Source organism: Neodiprion lecontei, chromosome 2, assembly GCF_021901455.1.
Source record: "Neodiprion lecontei isolate iyNeoLeco1 chromosome 2, iyNeoLeco1.1, whole genome shotgun sequence".
Taxonomy (NCBI): Eukaryota; Metazoa; Arthropoda; class Insecta; order Hymenoptera; family Diprionidae; genus Neodiprion; species Neodiprion lecontei.
Window position 1 is genome coordinate 18,804,698 of NC_060261.1, and position 20,296 is coordinate 18,824,993.

The following is a 20,296-nucleotide window of genomic DNA, read 5'->3' on the forward strand; positions in this document are numbered from 1 at the left end:
TGTAGATTACCCATGGCAGGACTTTCAAAAGCCTCCTACTGCTCTCAGCGTTTACTTGTATGCCACTTCAAGCGTATTGAGTTTCTTTTCTGTGTGCATGGGTATCAAACTTGCTGTTCCGTAGTCAAAGATTTATCGGAGACAGGCTCTGATGATTTTTACCTTGTTTCTTGCATCAATTTTGCTTGTCCTTCCAATAATTGGTCCAAGTGTATTATTGACTGTACAGTATTTCTGTAATGTGCTGTTCACATGTGTGCCCATGCTGGGACTCTTCGTTATGTGTACTCCAAGAGCCAAGAACTGTTTTCGCTACTCGGTGGGAACCAATGAACTGCAGGTTTACTGTATCTAAGCAAAAACATCTGACATGTAAAAAAATCTGCCTAGTTACCTAAACGATATCACAATAAAAATAAAAGAACAACTTCGCTATTGTCAGTTTTCAATGTGAATTTAGGAAAAAAACCCAAGCCCTAGGATCTCTCAACAAGTAGGTATACGTCTTGAAGTCGAACCGCGCTATTTCGTGTAGTGCTATCGGAACATCAGTCCAAGAACTATACGTACTTCGCGGGCACATTTACTTTTTATTCTTTATTGAAATTACTATACTCATTCATGTCGTGTGCGACCCCGTGTAACAATGTCGTCTCTCTAAGATTGATTCTTACACCAAATAAATGAATTGTATTTTTTTCAAACACAATCATTTTTGCATTAGAATAACTAATTGATAACAGCTTATTCAACATTACTAAGGTATCTAATTTGAAATGGTTTTGTTCTGCCACTTACAGCTTGGGTTCATATTTTATAGAATTCAATATAATCGGATTGAGTCAATTGATCGGTTAGCTTCGAACAGATTAACGTATTGTTAATTTTGAAGTGGATGGATGCATTTCATTAATTTTTTCTGTTGTATTAATTACCGATGATTGCATGATGTTTGGAAAATGCATATTATACTAACAAGGAACCCTAGGTAGGTCAACCCCTCTGATTTTGACCTGGTTCGTATATGTCGTAGTGCATCGAAAACTAAGAAACCCGTATATTTTCTCATCTGCTAATAAAAGGCTTAGAGGCGTGAAAACAATCTTTCTTTTTTGTTTAAGTTTTTTTTTAATTTTAATTAGTTATTAGACGACAATTTTATTAACGAATAGAAACATTTGAACGCTGGTTTCACTTAAATCCATCAAGCGCATCAAGAAATCACCCTGTTGGGTGCCCATCTTTGGGGATCATTTTCACCCCTCTAATCCTTATGATTAGTAGTACCAATTAACTGTACCTCTGATACAAATGCAGCATAGGCGCGTATTACCACAACCTGATGATAGAATAGTAATAAATTAATAACCTACATAGGTGTCACGAGTGAAAAAAAATTCTCCGCTGTAATAAATTTCCAATTTATTTATAAAAACGCAAATATCGTCGGCTCTTGGATATGTCAATTCACTACTAATATAATTGACAGAGTCCAACCCGAAATACCGTTCCATACCCATAAGAAATAAGCTCTTCTAGAAGTTCAGAGTGTGCGAAGTCAAGTTAGGTACCTGATTATAAATTATAGGTACATGATAATAAATTCTTATACAGTGAAACTTCTCTTAACGGACACCTTCCAACAACAGATTCGTCTTTACAACGGACAGTCTAAAAATCTCCCGAAGCACAATTTACATGTTAAATTGTTCTGAATAGCGGACACTCATAACAACGAACAGTATTTCTAGTCCCGAAGATGTCAGCTAGTCAAAAGTTTCACTGTATGTATAACCTTGTCATTATTGAAATACATGATTTTCTAATAATTGGCTAATTTCACACGTTGCCTGCCGGAAAGTGAATCACCGTGAGGTATATTTGTTAGCTGTTGTATACGCATGCTGCAACGGTGTGCACCGCATCATGTCTTAATTATTACGATAGATTTCATTGACCCTAATTCACGTTATGTTAACTAATTATACCTTGCATTACAACTTCAGAAAAATTTTCACTTCATACATGAACTTCAACTGAGCATGTATCCTGAACATCTAATGTGAATATTACAAAGTGAAGCCGTAGCAAATATACATTTAGTGTAGCTATTTATTTATAATTGCTGAAATTAAATCCTACTCCATATTATTATTCTCGTTTTTTTCGCGATCTTTGAAATATTATTACACAAAGCCCATGCATAGAATATGTGGACAATACTTCTCAAATTTGTCTTCGGAATTTTTGTGATACCGTGACGGTTTTTTTTTTTTTTTTTTTGTTTGCAGTACAGGTTTTTTTTTTATGATTCTATAAAGTGTGGAGGAGAGAGATGGCGGGGGGGGGGGGGGGGGGCAGTTACAATTAAGAAACCAAAACAAAAATTTTCATTTAATTCCAATTCGAATCAAATGCTTATTGTTCAATCTATTCGGACTCCTTGGAGAAAAAACGACTCGAATGAGAAAACTTGAAACCTTCCGTTCGTTAAGAAGGATGTACAGTTGAAAATCAACACTTGTTCGACAATTTTATTGCAAGACGGTTATATGGCAAGTATTTCTCAAAGTATGTAGTTTGTAAGCCACGGTGCTTCCCTCAATAATGCAAAACGAAACAGACTCAAATTATGAACAAAAGCTTTGATACCGATTATTTATTTCAAAGTATTTAAAAACAGTGAAAAATCTACTCTGCGATAAATCATTTTACGCGGAAGACTATTTACTCACAATTTTTTTTTTTATCACATTAGAATTGTTGAATACATGATTCTTCGAGATTGCACTAATGTTTATTTCTATCAACAGTAAGTAATACTAACTGTGAATTGACTGTTAGGAGAAAAAAAATGTGGTATGGTTGATTTGCGAAGAACAGTTTCCCAAATGAAATGAGCCATCGTCGAGTAAAACCAAACATATCATATTTTATGAAGGTAATAAGTTTTTCGATTTTTCTACTTTGTGTATAATTTATGATTTTTATAAATACATTCAATTCAGCTTTTGTGGGGGGACTTCCTCAAAGTGCCGAAATATCTAGTATTTGACTGTTTGTTTTTTTTTTTATTGGATCTTCGACACCGAGAACCTACACATATAAAACAATTTATCATTATAGTTCGGTATTTATTATGAATTGATTACGGTTCGAGAGGATATTCTGAAACTTTATCACCTTAGCAGAATCGCACCCCAGCTCCAAAAAAATGGTATCCTGCCTCAACAATGAGTTTCAAAAATTAAAAAAAATATCTAGACATTGTTTAAGGTTCACAGAAAAAGTTCACTCAGTTTTCCTAACCAGTATTGATTATTCAAACATTGTAAAACATCAGCACACGTAAGGTAAAAGGGGAAAAAATCTTTATGAAAATTTTAGGGAATTTTTTTATTTTTTTTACAGAATTCATTTCGAGCAAAAAAAAAAAAAACTATCAAAGTCTATTCCTGAACTCTATAAGGAGTTTGAAAAATGTCTGGGGTGAAATTCACCCCCAGTGACCGATTAGGATTAACGAACAACCAACTTTGAATATCTGTATCTGTTGTATTTTCTTCCATGTCAGACCAATCGGCATCTTCTGTGCATTTGCTGAACTTCTCGAAGCGGTAGCTTTCAATCAAATGACTAGCTACATCTCTCGCAATGATTTACTTGATTCTTCCCAGTCAGGATTTCGTAAACACTATAGTTTCTACTCACATTGCGCTAATCAATATTGTCGACGATGTACGCTTGGGTATAGAAAACAAGGAGACTACTTTTTTAACCCTTTACTCACGCTGGGTCACTCAGCATCCCACCTTTTTTTTTCAGATTTTTATTTATTAAACTAATTTTTTGGTAACAACTGGTGCGTTTGTTGGTTCCACATGATTCCTAAAATATTTAAAATTTTTAAAAATTCGAAATTTATTTATTTATTGCGAAAACATCACAAGTAAACAAATGGTCGAAATTCGTACTTGTCTACGAAGAAAAAAACATTTTCTGCTAATCTACCATCAAAATCTGAGTGCCAATTGTTACAGAAACTTCATACACACCAAAAAATTGTACAGAATTTTTTCAAAATTTTTCTTCTTGTTTTTGTTTGTACGCCATATTGGATCCGCCATTTTTAATTTTTTAATTTTGAATTCAAATTCGTAATCAGTAACCCCAAGAGCCATGTAGCATAAAGTTATATCTATATGAAATAAATTTTAGAATTTGCGTCCGTCATATGTCCAGCATCATTTTGAATTTTCGAATTTAGAGTTCAGATTATTAATCAGCTACCCCAAAAGCCCGCACAAACAAAATTTCAAATGAATTGCATCCAACAAAAAATGTATGCACGAAATTTCGACCGCTATTTTACGACAAAATCTTCAAGCGTACCTTTAACAAGGTTTAAATCAGCACCTCGATTACAAATAACCTCTGCGCTTTGATCATCAATCGTTTGTATGCCACCGTCGCTTTCGTCGCATTATTGTAAATACTCGTTAAACTACGTTTCTTGTTTTGTATGTTTATTTATTATTTACTTATTTATTTCTATTTCATTTTACGTATTTGTCTTATTTAGTGTATTTCATTCTAAATTTTTGACTTTGCAAATATGCGTGTTAATATTATTTTCATGTATTGTTCCAAGTAATGACTTGTTATTCTGCGTACCTTATTTTTGTAAATTGCCTGGACTATTTTTCGATGGTTAAACTACGCTAATCAGTCTGATTTTTTATGGCAAACCAAAGCACTCATGAAGAACAGAAAATAAACTTTTAGACTTTGATTTTGTATATTTTTTTTACATTTTTTTAAGGGTTGAAAATGTCTTAAAAAAAAAAAAAAAATAAATATAGCGGTCCTCAAGGTGTACACGGTTGAAGCCCTAAATATTATGTGAAACAAAATTTGTTAAAAGATTATTAATTAGTATGAAAGCCACCGCCTTGATATAGAGGTTTATTTTTTAATTAAAAACGATACATTGGAGCTCGTTTGAAAAAAAGTATCCAATTTAGCCTATTTTTTCTACACTTTTTCATTAGTAAAAATATGAAGATTTCAAAAAATTCTTTCATTGCAAAATAAAGAATGTTGTGTCCAACTTTGAGACGGATATCTTGAAATCTCTTCCTTTGAAAGTGTACAAAAAGTGTAAAATGAATAAAAATGAAAGATAAAATTTTTATTATTATGTCTTCTTCGTGAGTGCTGTGATTTGATATTAAAAAAATTATACTGATCTGAAAAAATCGTGAAAATCAGTTGTTCTTCGATTCGTTACACTAGGACGATCCCTCGACAAATCTCTCTGTCTGTCGGTCTGTTTATCTGTCCGTCCGTCCGTCGGTCGATCGGTCGAAATGTAACCAACTACTGGGGTTACACGAAGCTTCTTACACATCGCACGGATCGATTGCTCATATTTTTACCTATACAGACGTCATTATGCGGCTGGCAAGCAATTATCACCTCCTCCGTTCGCCAAGTTGAACCAAGCCACCATTGATTCCCCTCATTTAACACTATTATTCGTACGGCATTTCTGGTATCGTAAATGTTCACTATTTTTAACTCAATTATAGGCCTATTCACCTTTTGTGGAGGCGGCAAATTAGAAGATGGACCACGAGCTGGGTTCCAGGAAGAGTCGCGGCAGCACAGAGGGGATCCCCCTATTTAATAATCGCTTCATTCGGTGGAACCTTCAATAGTCTTGAGCCGGCTCTGCCGGAGTCTCATTATATCACATTATATTACATTATATTCATCCTAAGTCAAACAAGATTACAGTGTATTTGGCATGGGGATTTAAACGAGAAGGACATCTCTTTCGCCGCAATATAGTCCACCTTTATTGCAACCATGGGAGTCTTACTGCGCCTCTTCACTTTCAAGGGTACGATGCAAAGAATACCCAATCGCCTACCTACCTATCCATTAGGGTGGTCCTTGAAAAGATCTCTTTTTGATTTCCCCTGTCTCATCTCTCAAATCGACTCCAAATAATTAAGAAATAATTCCCGAATTTCTTCAGATTTTTATCTCAACTCTAACCCGTGCCGCTAGAAAGTTGATTCCCTATTTAACCCTTTTCAAGGAAACAGCTAATCTACGGAACGGATTTAAATGAAATTTTTTAAAAGGAAGTTTCTTGGGTCCCCGATTACGTATTTGGACTCGAAATTTTCACAATGGTGATTCTAATATGGCAATAGTAAGCGACTTTTGGGATGTTTGTCCTCCATATTGGATCCACTGTTTTGAATTTCAAAATTCACCCTCCCAGCGAGACAGTCGAAATTCAAAAATGACTTTTTCCTGGACCATCTTACTATCCATTATCCTTTATTCCTATCCACCTATGGCCTAAATGATTTTAGGATCTGTGCCAACGCGAAAATCGTGTTGTGAAACGACGAAGAAGTGAACAAATATCGAAGTATTCCATTTTCCGCTCACGTACAGTTTTCAGAGAAGTGTCCTTTTGTTTTTAATACATCGTACAAGTTACAATTTTTTTTTCAATCAATTAATAAACAATACTGCCGAATTATATCGCAGCGGTTGTTGCATAGTTTCAAATCGAAAGTCAGTAAGTTGTAACGATTGGTGTTTCAAAACCGAAAACATGGTTAAGCTCAAAACAAGCATCGCATGAAGTTATTCACAACTCTTGTTTTCAACACATTTTCATTATTTATGTGGACTCTTGATATGCTGCGGACAATAGATCTTAGTGATAGTAAGTCGCTTTCTCGTATGCAAAAATTATCGAACAATAATAAAACACGTGCCCGAGACTGATTTGAAGTGAAAGTATAAATTAGAAAACGTCTGCAGAAAACACATCAGAACTTCCAAAAATACGTTTAAAAATATATAAGAATACCTCTATACATAATCAAAATTTCATCTGTGTTAATCCGTCTTATAATTTACAAGATATCTCACCACGCTCGTGAAAAGAAAAAAAAAGTGATACAAAGATTTTGCAATCATCATTGACATCGATGACTTCGCATACCTACATTTCTGTGATACTCATTGTCAGGAGCAAAAAAAAAAAAACATCCTACACAATTAGACTTTTTGTATAGAATTCATTCATTTGATCAAAATCAAATATTCATTAGAGATTCTCTATTTTTTATGACTTTTGATTCTACACTTTTATATTCACACCATATGCTGTAAACATGTATGCGAATCAACGTTTTGATAATTTTCTACACTATACCACTAAAACTTGAAGTAGTTGCTCTTCACTTCGAAATCCTTCCCCACAAATTGATTAAAATGTGCGTAACAAATCAAATGTTGAAAAAGCTTTCAACTGAGTGTAAGTAAAACGGAACAAGAATCTACAATATCTAACCACATTATGAAACCTCAGCAAAATACAATAAAAGTCAACATTACTTTGCACGAGCTGAAAGCACAAACGACTTCATTTACTTTGCGCGTCACTTAAGCCCTCGACATGACAACGTACTAGATAAAGGCTTATATCTGACCACATCCTTTGACGCTACATGATAATGATATGTATTACATGAAAAACTTGTTACTCAGCGCAAATAACATCATACGTAACAATTCGCGAATCGAAACAAGTTGAATCGCAGCCTTTATTTTTCAATTTTATTATCATTTCAGCTTCTAACTCGAAGTAAATCACTTGCTGATTATAGTTCACTAGCACATTACACGCATGTAATGCCACAAATTATCACGAAGTGTTTATTTGTACTACTGCGCTATTTTTTATCCTATTGTACGATATGACAGAAAAAAGTGAGAAAATCAACATTTTTTTTTCAGTTAATAATGCGGCTGAATTTTCCCACATGTGTAACAGGAAATTGCTAATTGAGCAGCGCTAGTAGGTATACACTGTTAACCCTTTGAGTCACGAATTATTGTACTGAGTCAACATTTTATAACAAGTTAGTATTACATAGTTTTTGGGGTCGCTGATTACAAATCTGAAGTCAAAATTCAAAAATTCAATATAGCGGATCCAATATGTCGAACAAAATTTTTTAATTTAATTGAATCCGTTAAAAGAACTCTATGCTAGAATTTTCGAGGTCTCTGAGTAGATTCGTCATACTTAATTGTCAAAATCTGATTTCAGAATCGTAATCAGCGACCCTAAAAACCTCTGGACAGAGTTGTTGCTCCGCATTTGAACGAATTCGAAATTTTCGTCCGCCATATTGGATCCGCCATCTTGAATTTTTTACATTTGATTTCAGATTCGTAATCAGTGATCTCCAAAATTTATAATTTATGTAAAACATATAGATGTGTAGAGGGGTAACTTTCTCGGAAATTAATTGCCCCTTCAATTTTCAGAAGTTTTTTAAATCAATTTGTTTCTACCAATAATAATTTACCTTATATCGCAACAATTTTTCTTGCGTTATGAAAACCTATTAGTATACTATCAGAAATAGCAAGAAACTGGAAACACAAATGTTGAAAAGTTCTTTAAATTTACAAAAAATGGATATAAAATGGGTGATAAGAATACTTACCACTATGACTCAAAGGGTTAAAAATGATTGCGAATTTACTACACATTTACTGTACGAAAGAGTTGTCAAATTACAAAATCCGGTTGCAAATTTACAAATTCGTGTAGCGACGTAAATTACTATGTATTTGTTTTAAATTTTCGATGAAAATGTTTGATTTTACTAAAATTTATAAGAAAAACACAAAAAAGTAATTTGAATTTATTAAACTGTGTAGTAGTTTTATTGAATTTGTAAATTGAATAAACAATGAACGTATGGTCAATTCACTGTCCCATATTCGAATAAAACTTTCAATACAGTGTAGGAAGTTCCATACAAAAATTTTTAACAGTGTATAGTAGGGTGGTACATTTGAAACTTATATTTTTTTTTTTGTCCCCCACCTGAAAACTAGGTGGAAATATTTTGAATTTATTTTTATGTGTAGGTACAGCTTACGGACTTACATATATGTTAGTTAATTTTTTTTTTGTAACGTTGTCCAATTAATCGTTCACTAATCAACAGCAAACTGTGCCTAACAATTCCGCAGTTGGCTGTTTTGGTCTTTTATCCGAAAGATTAATCATCTCGGACGAATTTGGATAACAGTTTTTGTTATCGAACGAAGAGTGTTACATCACCTTAAGGTCCCTATTTCGTTTTCAGTACTGAGTTTTATGAACAATGTTTAATTGAACCACGATATGAAAAAGATGAACCAATATATATCAGGTGCCTAGCCTCTAAATATTTTTTTTTATGATCTGCGCTTTAGCAAAAATTCTTTTTCTGAATTAGGCACCGAGTTTTTAGTTGGGAGATGAAAAAAAAAATATAAGTTTAAAATGAACCATCTTAGTGTTAGCCTGCAGCGACCGCAAGCCTCTGCACAGCTGCATCCGGTTGAAATGTTGATAAACACCTAATGAACGGATAAGCGGAAAATTTATCAGGGATCCCGTCCAATGGATTCTCAGTGACATGACGCCTTCGTCCGTCAGTCGATCGATTCGGATTGCGACGTCGCGTCGCAACGTTTTAGTTGGCTAGCGAACTTCACCGAGTCAACATTAACACCAAGTGAAGTCGGGATTTGACTCAAAGGCACGCGGTGTTTCATGAAGTCAGCTTCGTCCGTTGGCTTGGACTCCGAATACATTCGCAATTGCGCGCATTTGTTATCAATGTTAATTGAACTCACAATCAGTTAATACGCGGTGTGAAATTCACGTGCAAGGTCCGCATAAACTATAAAGAGTCCACGTCAACGAGAAAAGTATTGTGATCTTTTTTCTAATTTCTTCATCTCTGCGGTAGACGAGCAAATTAATTGTATACATCACATAAACTGGTCGCATATATATCGTATATATATAACTGCAGTGCGTACACATATAGTGACACGAAGTTATAAAACCGAAGATACATTCTCATCTTCATTATGACTTTCGCAATGATTGACGATGGTATGTGTATTTCTAAACTGTCTCTTCTTTGATGACGAAACACTAACCTTTTATACATGTTTTTCACTAACTCGGAAGAGTTTGATGAAAAAACTAATAAAAACCTTTAATTCACGCTGGGACGCACAGCGTTCCACCTTTTTTGCAGTTTTTTTTATTTATTACACTACTTTTTTTGTAACGAATGCTGAGTTTTTCGGTAGGACACGGTCCCTGAAATATTTCCAAGTCTGAAAAAAAAATAAAATTTAATTATTCGTTGCAAAAATAGCCCATATAAACAAATGGTAAGAATCCTTTTTCTTCCACAAAAAACAAGAATTTTCTGCAATTCTAACTGTGCAAATCCGAATGCCAATTATAACAATTTAATACACGCCAAAACATTTTACAGAACTTTTTTCTTGTCGTTCTTGTTTGTCCACCATCTTGGATCTGCCGTTTTTAATTTACGGATTTCGAGTTCAGATTTGTTATCAGTAACTTTAAAAACCACGTAACATAAAGTTTTATCAAAATTAAATAGCTTTTTGGATTTGCGTCCACCATATTGGGATCAGCATTTTGAATTTTCGAATTTCGAGTACAGATTCATAATCAGAGACCTCAAAAGCTGGTGTGTAAAAATATTGAACGTTAACATCGCTCTTACTGCAATGCCAATTATTGCAATGACTCGTTGCTGTATATATATATTAACTTATGAGATCGTATTTTTGAATTGCCATTTCTAAACGAAGCTGAAATTTTTGACTCAGATGCAGCCTATTTTTTTGATGGAACCAAACCACTCGCAGTAAATTGAAAAATAAATCGTATCACACATCATAAAATCACACGAATTTCGAATATCAACCAGAATTTTGAAGTCGGAAATTCTAATTTTATAGCAATCGTTTACCCAATTTGTTAATAATCGTATAAATCCTGATCTGAGAGCAATTTTATCCAATTGATTATCAGACAATTTTCATTTTTCTCCGGCATGATACAGAGCTGGTGAACATTCGATCATTGTCATCGATCGGAAATAAATCGCAAATTTTAAACGAAGCTCGCGTTTACTTGCTCGGCACTAATCCTCCATGATCGATGCAGAGCTCGGGATATCGGCGACAATGCCCCAAATGTATGTGACATGATGTCATCAACTCGGACAAGTTTGCGCACCTTGTAATCGCAAATAAATTTACCTGAAAAACCTGTGGAACATGTAGGATACACAGTGCATATGGAAAAACTATTGATTTATTGATACCAATTTGATGATTGATAACAACAATTTTACAAGGTTACAATCATACCTGTGTGTAACGATACACCTACCGCCAATTGCCAATACAGCCGTAAGGCCTCGATGACAACTCCCATTCAACTGTGTAAATCAGTTGACCGAACTATCAGCTGAGCAAGCTAAGCGATACTTCCCGCGACTCTGAAATCCATTCATATCTTTTATATATAACGTGAGCATTTTCCGAGCATTTTTTCATGTATGTTTTCCGTAAAGTACCCGTTTTTATGAAGGTCGAGTCAGTCTGCGCATGCGCATGCGCAGAGTGCTGGAAATAGCACTCTTTAAGTCCTAGAAGTCAAATGTGGTCTTTTCTGTACTACGCGCATGCTTTGTCGTGATCAAATGACATTACGTGACTCTAACCTCAATTTGCGTTTTGTAAAAAAACGCGTAACATACTCTTGTTATATAAAGAACCGTGCGCAACTAGGAGGCAACAGTCTTTTCACAAAAGACCGAAGTTACAATATACCATTTTTCATTGTATTTATCGACCAATGGTATGTCGACCGAATGATGAAACTAATTTGTACGATGAAGGAAAGGAAAATATTTTTGTTCCCTAAAGCACCATTACTATTCCGGTTCTTTTTTTTTTACAGGGGACAACGGACAATGTGCTCGAAGTAGGCCGGAACGACCGCGAGAAAAAATTCGGGAGGGTTTGCGACAGCGAAGAACGAGTGGAAAGTCGCATCCCCTCTTGATTCAGCTCCCGAAGAATCTTGCCAACAAATCTGACAGCATGGCCGAAATTCCGCTGATTTCTGATGTGGGAGTTATGGCTACAAATGATCAAGACAATATGGTGATGCTCGAGGTAAGAAACTGGAAAAAGTCACATGGCAATTTGGTACTACTTATATCTATGGGGCTTTCCCCGTTAATTCGATTAGGGTCTGACCCTCACCCTCTTGGATCTGGAATGCGATTTTTTATACTTTTACTTCAACTCTAGGCAGCATTTCAATTTTTTCCAGATATTTCCTACCCTATCCAACGTCTCCAGAGCTCCTTAAATGATAACATTTTGACAATAATTGGGACACTCTGAAAATTAAAAATTATACTTATAAAAAGTCTGAAAGGAGATTTATTTAATTCTAATTCGTTGCTCCTGTGTTTATTATCTTTTAAGGTCGGGCCGCACAGAGACACTTGGCGTTACTGTGTAGAACGGCAACGACTCGCTGAACGATCAGAGTGGTTCCGGGCAATGCTGCTCGGTCCTTTAGCACCACCGCCAAGTACTCCACCTCCAACGGTGCGTCTGGAACACGTTGAAAAGCGAGCTTTCGATCACCTTCTCAGGTGAGACTTTATAACCCCATTTTCCCAGACCAAGTCGCGAATAATACTGAAAAGAAGTCGACGTTGTTGTTGATTTTGAAGAGAAATCGTACGCGTATACCGGGAATCAGATTTTCACAGACACTGCCAGTGGTTAGAGTGTGTACTTTACTAAATTCGCATGATAGTGCGTAGCATTTCTTGAATTTACAAAATGGTTTTCGAAAGCGGGCAGCATGTAAAAAATTGAATGATTGCGGAAGATTTTCAATACCGGCAATGACCGGTCTTTTGGTTGGACTACTAGGCGTGATCGCCTACTTTTAGATTATCGTTTTGATCACTGCATTGTCAGTGACGTCATATCATCAATAAATCGTAAACGATAAACATACAAGTTGTTTGCATTTCCATTGCAGTGACAAGTCTTGATCGACTAAGTAATACCTAACCATAGAATGACGCTGCGGCTGTACGTGACATCATATCGAATTATTTCCTTATCTCTAACCAAAAAAAGTTTTGCGGGATAAGAAGTTAAACAGTACTCAATATACCAAAAGTTTTGCAAATATATGTTGAATTAAAGTTATCAGTTAGGAAACTACAGGATAATAAAGAAGGCACAGTTTTTGTTATACAAAAAATTTAAGATTTCAAAATAATATTGTCATTCAATTTTCAAGGCACCATCTTAAGATGTTATCTTACAGTTATGTATAAAAAACATTAAATAAACAGATTAGAACGCAGAGACATTGATATATCGGTCGGAAATTACATATTCCAGATTTATTTGAAGTTAGAGTTTGTCAATTAACCACAAACTCATTGAAAAGGTAGGATATTATATCACATCTGATGCTATCATGGGATTAGCATGGAATTGATTACGAAACCACGTTTCACAACCCCAAATAAAATGTGTCGCAGAATGAATTTGGACTAATAATATCTGATTTATTTTTCCTCTGCAAAACAGGCACCTCCACGATGAGCCAGTGAACTTCCAATCGGTGACGACAGCTCGAGCTACTCTTGACATTGCCCACCAGTACCTCTGCCCTCAGTTAGCCCGACTGGCGGTTAAATATCTGGAAGCTAATCTCACTTCTTCTAACGTCCTTGAGGTTCTCCAGGGCTTGAGCCTCTATGCCGGAAGCATGGCTTCATCCATAAGCAAACCGGAAACTCCCTCAGCACCTCCAGCGCCAGGCGACGAGGCTGGAGAAATCGGTGAGTGATAAACTCCGTACTCAAACTATATCGAAGTGCGTAGTAACGCAAAACGCACGCTGCAAAGTACTGTATTTATTTGTTTTACATAAGCCTGTAACTAGTAAGTCTCTCACTTTGGTTTTGACGGTCCAATTTTCAGGCACCCATTATTATTCGACGCTTATAAAAGATCCAAATTTCCAAACTTTTTAAACCCTTAATAGCAGATATATGGCCGAACGAAATTGCAATATTAAGAGAAAGATTAAATAAAAATTCATTTACGGAGTGTTTTCTGGTTTCTAATTTCGGATCGCTCTTTGAAATGTTAACATTTGAAATTGCGGATCCAACCCGCTAGATCGTATCATAATTACAATTTAGTGTGATTCGAGTGCCGTAAGTAATTGATATGTATTTTGCCATAACCCTGGCGGATTCGGCTCCTTCGTGTAGTTAGAGTTTCTTCAGTGGACTCTGGTATCGCCAAAATGTTACTGATTTCTTTCACTGGCGGTCTCCAAATTATAACTTCAATACTTACGAATTTGACTAACGAGGGAGTTTGATGGGTCTCAGATACTGATTATTGAAGGGAGATAACGGCATTTCGTTCAATAAGCCTTAGTTTCGGAGACTCCTTTTTCATTAGATATGGCTTTGACATTTATGACCTGGCGAGCAAGCGAGCGTGGTGCAGTGAGGAAAGTCGGCGGCTAGCACGCTGATGGCCCGGGTACAAGTCACGTCACTTTTTTTTTAAATTTATTTTAAATTATCAATACTTAATAATTAAAAATAAACGAATGCTGTTTATTATGTATAGAAGATTTTTATTTCAGTAATTTTTCGATGGGTCTTTGGTATGCTTTTAAGACAATGACAGTCAAAATACAGCGTACAAAATTCTTAACTACACCGTGAAATCTGAGTGTAATCGAAATGTCATCTCACAATCAGTGTAACTTCAGTGTAATATCAGGGGGGTGAAATCCGCCAGGGAATTATTCCTTCACAAAAACGTGAACGTAAAAATACAAGAAGAAACAAATATCACACGTGTAAACAGAAAAATATACGTTACTGGTGCTTCAAAGGGACATAGTTTTCATAACTTCTTTTTCGTGCCTTCTTTCATAGCCATGGCCTGTGTTTCCCTCCTTGGTGCTTGCATGACGCTGATAGACTCGGACCCATTGACGGTTTTTCGTCAGGAACGTTTTGAAGAATTAGCACGAGACGAAGTTGCGGACATAGCAGGACGCGATAGCTTGGAATTGAAACAGGAAGGGGTGCTCTTTACTGCTCTAGACCGATGGGCAGCCTCCGAATGCCGAAGACGCGGCATCGAACCGACACCGTGCGGCAAAAGAACCATGCTAACTGACGAGATCTGGTTTAGCGTTAGATACACACTAATGACTGATAAGGAATTCATTGAGGGTCCGATGGCCAGCGGAGTATTAACCAGCAAGGAATCTGCCTTCATTGTGTCGAAGATATTGGGCCACCACCATGATCGATTACAGCAACAGGTGAATAAAATCTTGACTCAGTAGATTTTAACCAGGAAGAAAATTAGATTTGTTGAATAATGGAGACAAAAATTATCGAGCAATATGTCATATTGAAAATATTATCCAGTTGTTGGAAAAAAGGACACGTCTTCATTTAAATCTTCAGTAGGAGAAAGAATTCAGCTCCGGTCTATACAGCGTGTCTGATTTTAATCAATCCAGTCAAACATCTCGAAAACCAAAAGTGTGAGTCAAAAATGTTGCAGACAAAAGTTGTAAGGTTCGAAGGAGGAAAAAGTTGAGACTGTCGGATTTTCCGTAAGCGGACCCGCCAAGCATTTCTTCAGCATTTGCATCCTGTATAACGGATGATTCGTTTATGTTCACGCATAGGTTAACGATCGAGTGATGATAAATTTCCTCAAATTTCATTTTGCATCATTGTTTTCGTTTTTGATTACAGCAGCAAGATGCCACCACAGGCCCATTGTCGAGGCTATGCAGTGTTCCAAGAGGGTCATCCACCTCTGTACATCGGAAATTAAAAAAGCAGAAGAATGGCAAGAGCGAGCGGGAAGAAAACAGGAAGAATCGTAAGAAAGAATGCGCGAGTCAGGGGCAACGGGCATGCGCGAGTTTGGGCAATTGTCTCGTCAGAGTACTCGCCTGTGTCTTTGACTGAACCAGCTTAACCTCTGTCGGGAGGAGAAAAATAAATGATGGTATTCGAAGCTGACACCTTTCCTATGCACGCAAATTATGCTCAACCTCGTATATCTGTAACTTCTACGAGCACCTGTACAGGGTATACGTATTACGGTATACGTAGGTGAATGATGATATTGAGGTTCTTGATTGTTTGATGTAGGAGAGACTCAAGCAAAATGCATCAATGCTTGGGGCCCGGCTGTAGTGCAGTATTATATTTACTGTGTGCTATAACGAAGCAGCGTTCGTTTGCATTTACGCATTTTCGAACCGTAACGATACAAGAAAAAAAAAATTTATTCTGACGACGAGTTGATGTAAGATTGGCTATATTTTTTCTACTTCAGGAATAAACTAAAAGTTTTTCTTTTGTGCTTTTGAGATTCTCGTCTAGAACTTGCCAGTCATTTTATTCGCCAGGGATTAGAGTAATACGATGAAAAATATTCAGCTCTCGAGTAATTTGATGTCATGGACCCAATGTCATGAGATCGAACGACTCCGAAACTGCGTAATACATAAATTGCTATTTATATAACTTTGTTATATATATATATACATATAATATATTTGTCAACAATTTTACGCACGTATAGAGATATAATTATGTATATATTTATATTGATGTGTGCGTGTAAATATATTTAGTTTATTCTCTATATTAGAGATGTTGTTTTACGCAAAGTTGTGTTCAAATTTTTACTATTGACAGTAGATTAACTAACATCATTATTCTGTAGTGTGTTGTGAAACAAGTGGTAAACATAGGAAAGCTATGTGAAATGAAAGATAATCATGAAACCAAAATAGTATTGTTGTGTTGCAAGTATGGAAAGTGAGCGATTTCCGATGAATGTGGAATTTACAGGCAATTTAACGGCACGAGACGAAGTTGAGTGCTACGATCGCATGAATCGAATACACTATTCGACAAAGTTTGAATGCTTGGAGAATTTGTTGGAACACGAGCATATGCTAGAGAATTTGCTCGAGCCTTTTACATTCTGAGCATTTACTGAGGATTTATGAGTATTTAAAATGTACTCATTAATTCACGTTCTTAGTCACTTTTCAACAATTCTTTTCGAAGAAATAGGTTTGATTGCTTGGATGCATTTATTGTCTATTTTAATGTTAGTATTAATAATACGATGTTTGTAAATCGTAAAAACTACAGTAATCCTTCATTTGCATCTTATTTTTCAGACTTGGTTGACACTTTCATAGACATTTTTTTTGAATAAACCGTCATCACTATTTAAAACAATATAAATATCATTCAAATATTCGACGACTCTTGGAAATAACAACGCACTTTTAACTGCTTTGAATCCTCATAGTGCTCTTCAACATGCTCTGTTTGAGGTTGAATTCTCAGCATATTTTCGGTAGAATTTTCTTAGCACAAGTTCTTGAGTATTTAAGGACACTAGTCAGGCATCGCCTTTCCACGCGTTTTTTCTAACACCGGAGAAGGAAAATTTGGTTTGAGAAACAACGAAGGTCCCGCTGACAGCACGTAAAATTACTGTCAGATAGCTCGATCGATGACACGTTGCGTAAAATTGAGTTATCCAACAGTGAGCATGCGTCAAAAGAACTCGTAGTCTATAAAATGCGGGAATGTCGTTTTACCACACTGCGTGGAAATGAGACACTTAATCATGCACGCTTCACAGAGTTTGAAAATCGAACTTTCCATGTAGGTGTTCGGAAAAAAACATTCAACATAAATCACATTGTATCTCTATTTATACAATTTATAACTGTGCTGTAATAAGTATAATATGCTTCTAAGGGTGATGCTTTTTTGACTGATGAAAAAGATTGTTAAAAATGCAGGCATGTCAGAGTACCATGAACTTATTCGAAAATGTAAAATCTTGAGAAGACAAGACTCTCAGAAGCATTGTTCTTATTATTCAACACCACAACAAATTATAAACGTTTGATAATTTTATATTGATTTACAGAAATGTTGTATGTCTACCAAGTCTGTTACTTATTGTAAGATATATCGTCAGAAGAACCAGCAATAATTATGTTCGACAATCTTGTTAGATTAATTATTTGAGATATCGGTTATTCATTCGTACAGATATAATTTGTGCCTTTTTTTTAACCGTTCATCACTGTACAATTTATTTGGCTGCGCGTTTCGATTTTTGTCTTACATTTACATTTGATTTCCATATGACTCTGGCAGAGTGATGATTTGTGACAAAGTGACAAACTACTTTTATCAAACAGTAGTTTGGTAAAAGTCAACAACTTAATTGAATTATGGGTTCAGTAAAACTGAATATTACACTTATGCCCTGACTGTATTCAAAAATGAGATTCAATTTGTAAATTACGTATTATTACCATGGCTGGTCCGTGTGATGATAATGTCGAATAGAAAATTGCAAACAAATTTTCGCAACAATGTGAAAATAAAAATAAGAATGTTGAAGAAATATATCGACGTATTGAATAGGAAGAGAGAAAAAAATGCCAGTGATAATTAGTTATAAATTGAAATATTATTATAATACACGTTAAAATATTAAAATTGTTTATGTCGGCAAAATATTTACGAGATTATATGATATATGTATAACGTCAGTCAGGCGCTGTGCGACCGCATGCGAGAGTTAACAAAATGTAACGACAGAAGCTTACACTTTTATTATTTTTGAGAAAGGCCTACATAATTAAAGTTATGTTCACTAACCACTTGAAGAAAAAAGATAAAGAATGTAATAAAACATATTTCGCATTGTGATTATTATTACAAACATCATTATTACTATATAACAATTACTAACATTATAACAACGTTTTACAGTGTTAAACCTGAATATAATGTCGTTACCATTACCAATACGATTTAGTGTAGTTGCATGTTACAAAAATTGTAATGATTTTTATATTTATCAAAGAAACAAAAACAAAGAAAATAATGGAAACGAATTAAACCACGAATTGAGAAGCAACTAATAGAATCAACTTTTTTCTACGATTTAGAGTACGTAGATATATTGTATGTAATAATACAAAATCTATTCGTGTGTTACTATTGGTGGCATTCTTTCAACTCCCAGCACCGTAATTTATGGAGGGAGGCAGTGAAATTCTTAATTATTCCCAACTGAAAATTGTTATATTACAAAGAGAAATCCAGAAACGAATAACCAATTGAATTTAGATTGTTTTTAGAGAAACACGGCAATTTTACGGCCAAACGAAAGCCAAACAATAAGTTTCTGAGGCGTAAAGATCCTCACGAGGTAAAGTAAAAAGACTGAGCAGGCTAGTAGATAACAGTAAATTTGTTGAACGAAGTTAATTAAAATCCAAATGCAAAAAGGGTGAATAAACTATGAGAAGTCAGAAATTTAATTTATAACTTAATCTATCGCAGTTGGAATGATGATTCGCTTATCTGACTGTGAGAGAGCTCTTTTACTTAATGTACGGAACGGACCTTAACCTTAATTTGAATTTTTAGTTGTGTAGTTATATATTATTTTTTTTTTTTATTTTGTTTTTCAATATATTTGATTTTTAGTTTTATTTATTTTATTTTTTTTCTGTAACCTGACCTACGTCTCTATACTTTTACCATGTTTTTCTCTCCTTTACAGCACTGTAATTTTTATTTTTTATTACTATTTGTACGAATTGTTTCTGTATTTCTCTTGCTATGAATACTGTTGGTTTGTTTTGATTAATTTAAGGTTTGTTGATTGTATTTGATTTTCTAAAGTGATAATTTTGACTTCTCCTGTTTGACATTTTTACTTTCGTATTTTTTGAACTTGTTTGAGACAGATAATTCGACGTTGTCCAATATTGTCGTGGAAAATATTAAATATCGATTGATTGATTGATTGATTCGCCTCGTGCGTGTAGAAAACAGTCCTCGCGATAGTGCTGCAATACAAAAGTGCGCTGTGAAACCGGACTACTCGTTCTTGTGGGTGAGGTCACAGGCAAGAAAGTGGAAGCTTCCCGGATGGCAAAAGCCCCACGCGTTACAGAGCCCCAACCTCTCGGGAAGGGGTGAGTACAGTCCTCTCTCCGTAAGCGGCTTGCTTCGGACAGCTCTCTGACAATGTGGTATCGCAACCGGTGCACCTAGACTGATAATTCAATCAACGACACAACACTCTAGTGTCTCGTCCGCCCAATAAATTACAGGCACATAGCACAATAACTACGTAGGTCACACACAACCATCTGAATGGAGATTTCAATCAAGCAGTGATGAGGTCCCACACC

The 20,296-nt window shown here is 35.4% G+C and overlaps 1 protein-coding gene across 5 annotated transcripts in view; it reads left to right on the forward strand.

The window, feature by feature from the left end:
* LOC107222126 overlaps positions 1-18,784 on the forward strand; it is a 53,772-nt gene extending 34,988 nt beyond the window's left edge. For 2 of the 5 annotated variants that reach the window (XM_046730910.1, XM_046730907.1), the window contains exons 2-6: positions 11,900-12,117; positions 12,436-12,608; positions 13,570-13,823; positions 14,946-15,340; positions 15,786-18,784. In XM_046730910.1, coding sequence (XP_046586866.1) covers positions 12,043-12,117; positions 12,436-12,608; positions 13,570-13,823; positions 14,946-15,340; positions 15,786-16,004 — 1,116 coding nt within the window. In that variant the 5' untranslated portion in view covers positions 11,900-12,042 and the 3' untranslated portion in view covers positions 16,005-18,784. Of the gene's footprint in view, positions 1-5,691; positions 5,906-9,833; positions 10,001-11,899; positions 12,118-12,435; positions 12,609-13,569; positions 13,824-14,945; positions 15,341-15,785 lie in introns of those variants that run through there. The other 3 variants (XM_046730908.1, XM_015661356.2, XM_046730909.1) reach the window with 3 other exon arrangements.
* The last annotated feature ends 1,512 nt before the right edge of the window (positions 18,785-20,296 follow it).